The 8997-nt window shown below is 37.6% G+C and overlaps 1 protein-coding gene across 1 annotated transcript in view; it reads left to right on the plus strand.

Annotated features, from left to right (window-relative positions):
* The window catches only part of TMPRSS15 (transmembrane serine protease 15), a 113328-nt gene extending 106623 nt beyond the window's left edge, over positions 1 to 6705 (plus strand). The window contains exons 25-26 of the mRNA XM_021679286.1: positions 1834 to 1973; positions 6550 to 6705. Of these exons, the coding sequence (XP_021534961.1) occupies positions 1834 to 1973; positions 6550 to 6705 (296 nt within the window). The remainder of the gene's footprint in view (positions 1 to 1833; positions 1974 to 6549) is intronic.
* The last annotated feature ends 2292 nt before the right edge of the window (positions 6706 to 8997 follow it).

Genomic DNA, 8997 nt, shown 5'->3' on the forward strand with positions numbered 1-8997 from the left:
GAATAAATGGTCAGATCATGTTTAAATACTTCCTGGGTGATGGAAATTTTAATGAATTTTATGAACTTTGTCTTATGATTTCCAGCTACTTAACTGTGTAAAACTCAGTTCCCCCTCCCCTTTTGAGTATATTATCCTAATTAGCTAAGAAAACCATAAACATATTGTTTACTAGGAAGAAAGGAAGTGATACTAGTCGGTTAGATTACGGCAATTAGTAAACTTAAAATAACTCCACTGACATTTTTATGTACGTTTTTATGTGTGTATTCTCAATTATCCTTATGGCAATTCATGTGGACAAATAAATATTAAATATAAGAACACGGCTCAGGGGCGCCTGGGTGGCTCAGTTGGTTAGGCGACTGCCTTCGGCTCGGGTCGTAATCCTGGAGTCCCGGGATCGAGTCCCGCATCGGGCTCCCTGCTCGGCAGGGAGTCTGCTTCTCCCTCTGACCCTCCCCCCTCTCATGCTCTATCTCATTCTCTCTCTCAAATAAATAAATAAAATCTTTAAAAAAAAAAAAAAAGAACACGGCTCAAATTTTTCTTTACCAAAGAGTTTTATCATATACCCATCCAGTCTTTTTTATTCCTGGATGAGCAGCAAAATAGGCTTTGATTTTATCATAGTTTATACTAAAAACTAAAGTCTACCAGCCCATCCTCAATCTTTATAGAATGAATAACAGTGAGATGCTGAATTCCCTCCTCCATCTTCACTTCTTAAAGGCCAATGTCAAACTTTCAAAGTCATCTGACTCCAGCTGGAAATCGCCTTTTGTGCACATCCCCCAACTCCTGTTCACTGTTATGCTGGTACCTTGAAATTGGCCCTGGTTGGAGTGTTTACATCAGGCAAATGATACATATTGGGGATTTTTTTTCTTGAAAACCAGCGTTAAACATTGACCAACACAGCACTGAGTCATACATACATACATTGGTTTGCACCTGAGTTATATACATACACACGTCCATGTACATAACTACACGCACGCACACACACAAACACACGTTTCCTGTTTAGTGTGTGGATTAAACTTAGGTGGAAATGATGTCACATACATTGTTGCAGTAACTGTCTGTCATATGCACTAAGTTATCAACTTTCTGCTTCTCTTGAGGAACTAAATAGAATTGCTAATTATTAGAAAGTGCTTATCAGGTGCCTTTTCTGAGACACCTGCTTGCTTCACATTCTTCTTGGGATTAGTATTTGAGTAAACAGAGAATCATGCTTCCAGTAGATGAGTCATTTTGTAAAAAGCGTGGAAGTACATGGCTCCTTTCTCTTCACCTGCGTGTGGATGACAAGCTGATTGCCCTTAGACCAGGGCATAGTTCAGCTGAGCTTTGTCTTCTGTTCAGTGTGCACCTGCTCATTCACAGATTCTCACAAAGTTGCTGAATGCCATTATCAGGGAGCACCTCTTCAGGTGCCAAATGAAAAGCCTCCTGGATTTTGGAGTCGTTGCTCATTTCCATAAATGAACCTCTTTGTGTTGGTGGGCTTTTTTTTTTTCCCATGAGTAATACTGTAACCATTTAAAATTACTGCAAATGCCTAAGGCCTGTCTAGTCCAATCCACCATTCCTGTTAGCCCTTGGGAACTAAAGAAGTGCTTTACTGTCATCCATTTAGCAAAATCCACAGATGGGTTTTATTATGTGCTTTAAAAATACTAAGGTTTAGCATTTAGTTTCATTATATATACACACAGTACTCGATAATGAGAGTGAACTATTGAAATAAATAAGACTGATGGTGGCTCATTCAATGATGCATGTTGATGCCTTCTGACTGGCTGGCCGCATTACCATTTTGAACAGGTCCTACTGCAAACATACTGCAAGAAGCCAATGTTCCTCTTCTATCAAATGAGAAATGCCAACAACAGATGCCAGAGTATAACATTACAGAAAATATGGTCTGTGCAGGCTATGAAGAAGGAGGAATAGATTCTTGTCAGGTAAGTATGTAAAACTGTTCGCCCTACATCTCCAGAAAGCATTGCTCTATAATGATTTTATTGCTTCGCAACAATTAGGGAGTAAAGAAATCATCAGGGTTTTAACTTCATTTCTTCTTTTACCAAACTGTGACCCTTTGTTTTTTATTTGTGGCCTACTTGCATAGTATTCCTAGGGTGGGTGTGAGCGTTAGAAATAAAACTCATTTTGGGGGCGCCTGGGTGGCTCAGTCGTTAAGCGACTGCCTTCGGCTCAGGTCATGATCCCAGGGTTTTGGGATAGAGTCCCGCATCAGGCTCCCTGCTCAGCGGGAAGCCTGTTTCTCCCTCTCCCACTCCCCCTGCTTGTGTTCCCTCTCTTGCTATCTCTCCCTGTCAAATAAATAAAATCTAAAAAAAAAAATAAAACTCATTTTTAAGAACAAATATTAAAATCAGATGTCTTTAGAGCTGAGGCACAAAATATGAGTGTGTGAGAGAGTCAGGTAAATTATGTAGTGCTGACCCACTGTTGACCTGAGAGTACAAACCTTAGCTAAATCTAGTTCTAATGCTTTAAAACCCTATACAAACTTCAAACAAACACACAAAAAGCAAGTCGGAAGGCCAATTTCACCTACTGGCTTCCAAATTTCAACCTTGGTTTTGAGTATGAGCCAGGGTCCAGTGACAAGACATAATTTTCTGCATAAAAGCAACCTGGATATGCTGGTTAGAACCAGTCTGCAGCTAACCACTTGTAGGAAGGTTAAAAACTAGAACTTACTCAACAGCCTGGCATAACTCTGGACCTGGAACCTATACACTAGAATTTTCATCTTATCGTTTACATTTCATTTTAGAGATGTAATAACATGATCTCACTGAATGTCAACACTGCAATATATTGGAAAGATCAATAGCTCTTGACTTGCATGACCACCAGAGAAACTCCTACCCACAAATTACCCTCATTGAAGACAAGAACATCTTATCACTTAGAAGTAAGGTAGCCATCTATTAGTGCCATGAAATCCACATACACTCAACTAATAAGAAGTAAATTCTGCCAGGTTTTAGAATTATTATTCATTTTTAGGTGCAGCATAGAGTATCCATGAAAGCAGAGATTCTGGGCTCAGACTATTTATTTCGCCCTTGCCTAAATACTTACGGGTGAGACTTTAGGCAAGTCACTTAAGTTTTATTGAGAGATTTAAAAATCAGGTAACACATAGAAGGCAGTAAGCACTCAAAATATTAACAATTTTCACTATGAGACTTTGGAAAAAAATTTTCTAGCATGTTTTCTGTACTTGAAAATGAATAAGATGTTGATCATTAACATCCACTGGATTAGATTAAACCTGATAGCAGTACTGAGCAAATGAATAATTTACAAATGGGGATGCAGCAATTTCTACCATGGGGAAATCTTTCACTTTGTTAAAGTGTAAACAACTTGTTATATATATTAACACCTAAGTCACCATAATTCGACTTGATACAAGACTTTTTTTAACAGACACTTAAGCAGATGAATCTTTGTACGTATCCTTGAGTTAAGTCAGTGTCTCAAATCATGTTAACTTTTCAGCTTAGTTTTTCATTTATTCTGCTTTGTTGAACACTTGCAAATTCAAGACAAATAGGATGGCTTTCTTCTTGTTTAAAATTTATCTCTGGATCTTATACGTTCCTCTTAAAATGAAAAGCGTGCTAAAGGTAAGATATATTGCCACTTAGAGGGAGATTTATAGAATTATTGTTCAGGTGGGAAATCAGCTGTACAACTTCAATTACAGTTAATGGGGGTTGTGTGGCAGGAGCCTCATGCATTAAGTAGAAAATATGATCACGGATGCTACTGATATGAGAGTTACATTAAGCCAGTCACTTGTGCCAGATCTCTGAAATCTTATGTTTGGCTCTGATTTCTAGAGAGTCTAAGTATGTTATTCATTCACAAGTAGGAACGTCCACACACAGGCCAATATCTTGTGTAATATGTTACCGTGATCGAGTAATCGATAGTCTAGAGGGTCACATGATCTTCTTTGTTCAACTTTAACACTGTGTTATACAAGAGGATTAACTGATTAAATAAGAATACCTTTAAAATTATGAATATGCTACAATTGATACATCACTTGAATGAGCTCTTTGAAGCATTATTTTCCCCCCCTATAATGGCAAAGAATTGGCCTTATTAGTCATTCATACATTCTTAAGTATCTTCTGGCTTACCAAAGGCTTGCGTGAGTGGGGTGGTTGTCTGGATTTTAAGGCCCCACAGTGGCTGTAGAAGTCCCCTCTGTATAGATTGAAGTAGATGACACAAACAGCAAACTCATTTTGCTAACTTTGCAAAGCCTTATTCTATCCCAGTGGTGTTCCAAGCATGGCCTCCAGTCCAGCAGATCAGCAGCACTTGAGAACCTGTTCAAGGTGCAAATTCTCAGGCCCCAGCACAGACCTGCTGAGTCAGCAACTCTAACCCTGGGGCCCAGCAATGTGTGTTTTAGCATGATAAAACCACTGGTATGGCAACATAAATTTTAGGTTAATACTTTATGGTCTGGACATTCACTCATATTTTTGAAGTCCATACATATCTCTGAGATAGTGGAAGAAGGAAATAGCTTCCCTGAACAAATCAGCAAATTAAGGCAAAAAGTTACATAATTGAACTAAAATGGTATAGTTAGATGAGAGAAGTGACAGTCCCAGACAGAATAGGTCTCTCAACCACACAGACAACCCAACTGTTGAGCATCAAGCCTGCCAGTGGAGCGTTTGAATACCGGCAACTGACCCAGCGAATGTTGGGCAATTTAAAATCCTTGTTCATGGAATCAATGTCTAGATTCTGTTGTCTTTTTTAAAAATTGAATTATTTTAGAAAATATGAAGAAAATCAAATGACTCCTTTTCAAAATACCCAAACAGTTGAGGTTTATTTTTAATAATCTCTAACTTTGAGTCTGTATTTATCTTTAACTGTTCCATAAATATTTCTGGACCCAAATTATAAACTAAGGGTTTAGGATACAGAAATAAAAATCACAGTCCCTGCCTTAAAACATATTTGTTACATCTAGAAAAGAGGTAACCTATGGTTGCCAGTACAATTTATGTTCCTCTGTACCCAAGCAAGAAAAGTGCTTTTATATACATCACATTTTTTCTCCTTAAACATGGTCCCAAAGATAATACAGAATCAGGCAAAAAGTCTGTCAGGATATTTTTTAACACAAACTTGGTTGAAATATTCTATTGTACCAGTGATTGCAACCAAAGTACACAAGGCTTTAAATTCCTTCATAAATATAAAAAAAGATTAAAAATTTTGCACAATTAATGTAAGAAAAATATTTGTCAATGCCATCATTAAGTAATGGTATGATGTGTTTGCATTATGTTCTTTGCATTACACACAAATAGTCATGTGTAAATGAAATATAGGAATTAAATCTAGCACAATCTGTTATAATTAATATTTTCAAAAATTAAATAATTCTTCATCAGTTAAAATCTCCCATGAAAATATGTGTGCTTATCATAAATTATATCATTGACATGCCTATTGCCATTGAAATGTTAAGATTTTTTCAAATCTGATTGTTTACTGACAAAAAGTTAACACTGCCCAAAGAACTAAAATCAACTTTATGTGTGAGTTTTTAGTTTCTCTAAACACGCATTGTGGAAAAGGTATCTTTTCTGCAAAGCCTCTCCCAATTCTTAGAACACTCCTCTTTTTGTTTTGTTTTTTGTTTCAAGTTTTTTATTTAAATTCCAGTTAGTTAAGATATAGTGTAATATTAGTTTCAGGAGTAGAATCTATTGATTCATCAGTGCCCAGTGCTCATCACAAGTGCCCTCCTTAATCCCCAACACCCATCTAAGCCCCCCACCCACCTCCCCTCCAGCAACCCTCAGCTTCTTCTCTGTAGTTAAGAGTCTGTTCTATGGTTTGCCTCTTTTTTCCCCATATGTTCATCTGTTTTGTTTCTTAAATTCCACACATGAGTGAAACCATATCATACTTCTCTTAATAAAATGATCAGCTTTTAATATACATTTTGGTTGGGATGCTTCTAGTTGTGCCTTAGAGAATTTCTTAGTACCTATTAAAATGCCATAATGAGGGGCGCCTGGGTGGCTCAGTTGGTTGGGCGACTGCCTTCGGCTCAGGTCATGATCCTGGAGTCCCGGGATCGAGTCCCGCATCGGGCTCCCTGCTCGGCGGGGAGTCTGCTTCTCCCTCTGACCCTCCTCCCTCTCACTCTCTGTCTCAAATAAATAAATAAAATCTTAAAATGCCATAATGAAAGTAAGGAAATTTTGCTATATAAGTACATCATGAAGAATTATATCAAATTATGTTTTAGTTGTCATAGTTTCTCTGTGTCCTTTCTGAGCAGTCAAAGGTTCTCATTCTTGACGGAGAGTGTTGGTGAAGAGATATACAGATGACTTGCAATTAAATCATATTTTTGATCTTTAGTTTTGGATTGATTTGCTAAAAATAACCTTAGATGTTTATGCCAATTGACAACACATCTACAATCTTCTTTTGCAATTTCCTCTTCAGGGGGATTCAGGAGGACCATTAATGTGCCAAGAAAACAACAGGTGGTTCCTGGCTGGTGTGACATCATTTGGATACCAGTGTGCATGGCCTAATCGTCCAGGGGTGTATACCCGGGTCCTGAGGTTCACAGAATGGATACAAAGTTTTCTACAGTAGAGTCTCCTAAACCAACATGAAAGTCATGCTGTTTCCCCATTTCACTCTAAGGAGCATTTAAATTGAGACTTTTGTCAAAATGGCTTCTAAAAGACTTTATTCTTACCTAAGTCACTGCATGCTGAGGTGTGAGGGTGCACACAAAAAATAATCTTTATCATACAAAGTAACTTTAAAATAATATACTTTGATTTCATTGTGAAGAGCTAATCTTTCACAGAGATCATCATTTCCTTTGTTTTTAATCATTTTTATCAAATTCTCTTATTCAAAGGAATGCTATTGTAAAGCATATACTATATACTTAAACTTTGGCAAGATTAGGAAGAGAAGTGAAATAAACTGTTTTGCACAGTATGTTGTTATTTGAAGCAAACTGCTATAAATTATCTAGTTCCAGAATCTCAATATTCTTCCCACTTTTCTATCTAAATGCATTTCCAGTTCATCTTGAACATATCCTTAATATTTTCCCCAGTTATAAAAAATATGTATTTTAAGCTCATATCACAGACGTGGACCAAATTGATTGTACAGTTCTCTCAAGTTAATTAAACAGCAAACAAGCACGTCTATGTATCACCCTTGTATCAAAATAAAAAGTAAATTAACTGATATTGTCATTCTGTTATTGCATCATTTTTTACCTGGATTAATCATACCATCCATTTATTTCAAGCTAATATTTTTTAAGTTTCCAAAAAGTAATCAGACATATCCAAAAAATACAACTATTACAAATGGGTTTTTTTTCTGATCTATGTGTTTTACAGTGAATGTTTTTAACATGTGCAAAACTTACTTAGACACAGCTGAATCACCCATTAGAAGCCCAGAAATGTGGAATAAATGAATTTGCTTCACTGCTTTAATCTTTTGGATCATTTCCAGAGTAAGTGCAAACTTCAATTTAGCTTACCACACAAAATCTATTGATTTATTTGGGAAGAAAAAATTCACACACACACACACACACACACACACACACACACAATTGCTTGGGTCTATACAGTCCAAAGTAACAAAAGAAAGAGTAGGTTTAAAGGAGTGTAGACTGGCTCTATGGAAGAAACACGATTTGGGCTACATTTGAAAGGAATAATTATGATTGATGTATTGAAGAGGCATTGGGGTCACTGTGTAGGTAGGGGTTCAGGGAAGTTCAGAGATTGAGGATAATAGATAATCATGTGTTGCTGTACCAAAAGTCTCTCTCTCTGGGGAACAGAAAAAGGGAAAACAATGTCATATAAGAAAACTGTGGCCAGATAATTGGGCACTACAAATTTGGTGAACAACTGTGGTATTTATTCTCAGGACAAAAATCAGGAATCCCCGAACACACTACTCCTTTTAAGACCTTTCCAATGACTTGATCTTAGAAGCAGTTAGAAAGGATGGAGAAACAGGGGTAGAGTTGATTTGTTTGATTTTACTACCTGGATATTGTTCCATAATTCACCTGCATTTCAATACACATATTATTAGAACTATGTTCTGAAAATACAAACACAACAGATACACCAGGTACCATGTACTCCTTCTCATTTTTCAGAGGTCAGCTAAAAGTTTAAGAAACCCTAAGGACAGTCTCACCGTCACTGTCTAATAAGAGGGAAGTTGACTGAATGGGCCTGGATCAAGACAACAGGCAAAACCACAGCCCTCCCCCATCACCTTGCCTCTCCCGCCATGCAGCTGTTGTGGTAGTCGTGGGGGCACAGACGATGGGGAAAGCACTGTCTCCCTTCTCTCAAGTCCTGACCGAAGGAAGGAACACACGATGCGAGCTTGGAGGGAAGAGGTAGATCCCAGCAGAGAAAGGGAGTGCTAAATGTGGCCAGATCAGAGCTTAGAATGCAGCTGTCTGTTCTTTCCCTCAGTCTCTAAGCCACTGAAAGGGTGCCAATGCCCGCTCATTTCTATTTGTCTCTAAGTTTTACCAACCAACTTCGGTTGTGAATTGCCTTAATGAAAGCTCTTTCTTTTCCAACTTAAATGGTTTACCAGGGAAAAGATGAGGTTTAAAATGCTCCATAACCCCAACTTCCATTCATACCCTACCTCAACAGTCATCTGTCTTCCTCTTCATATACTGCCGCAAACATTTCTATATTTCATTCACTTAAAAGACTTAGACAATACCCATGGTCATTCTTCAGAAACAAGAACTTTTTATTTAGTTAACAGGAACACAGGGACATTTGAAGACCAGATAGTTACAAGTCTCTTGAGAAGGAGCCACAAGCGTTGAAGAAACTAGAGAAGATAAGACAAGAGGAGCCGCAGTTC

The sequence above is a fragment of the Neomonachus schauinslandi genome, chromosome 1 (genome assembly GCF_002201575.2).
Source record: "Neomonachus schauinslandi chromosome 1, ASM220157v2, whole genome shotgun sequence".
NCBI classification, from domain to species: Eukaryota; Metazoa; Chordata; class Mammalia; order Carnivora; family Phocidae; genus Neomonachus; species Neomonachus schauinslandi.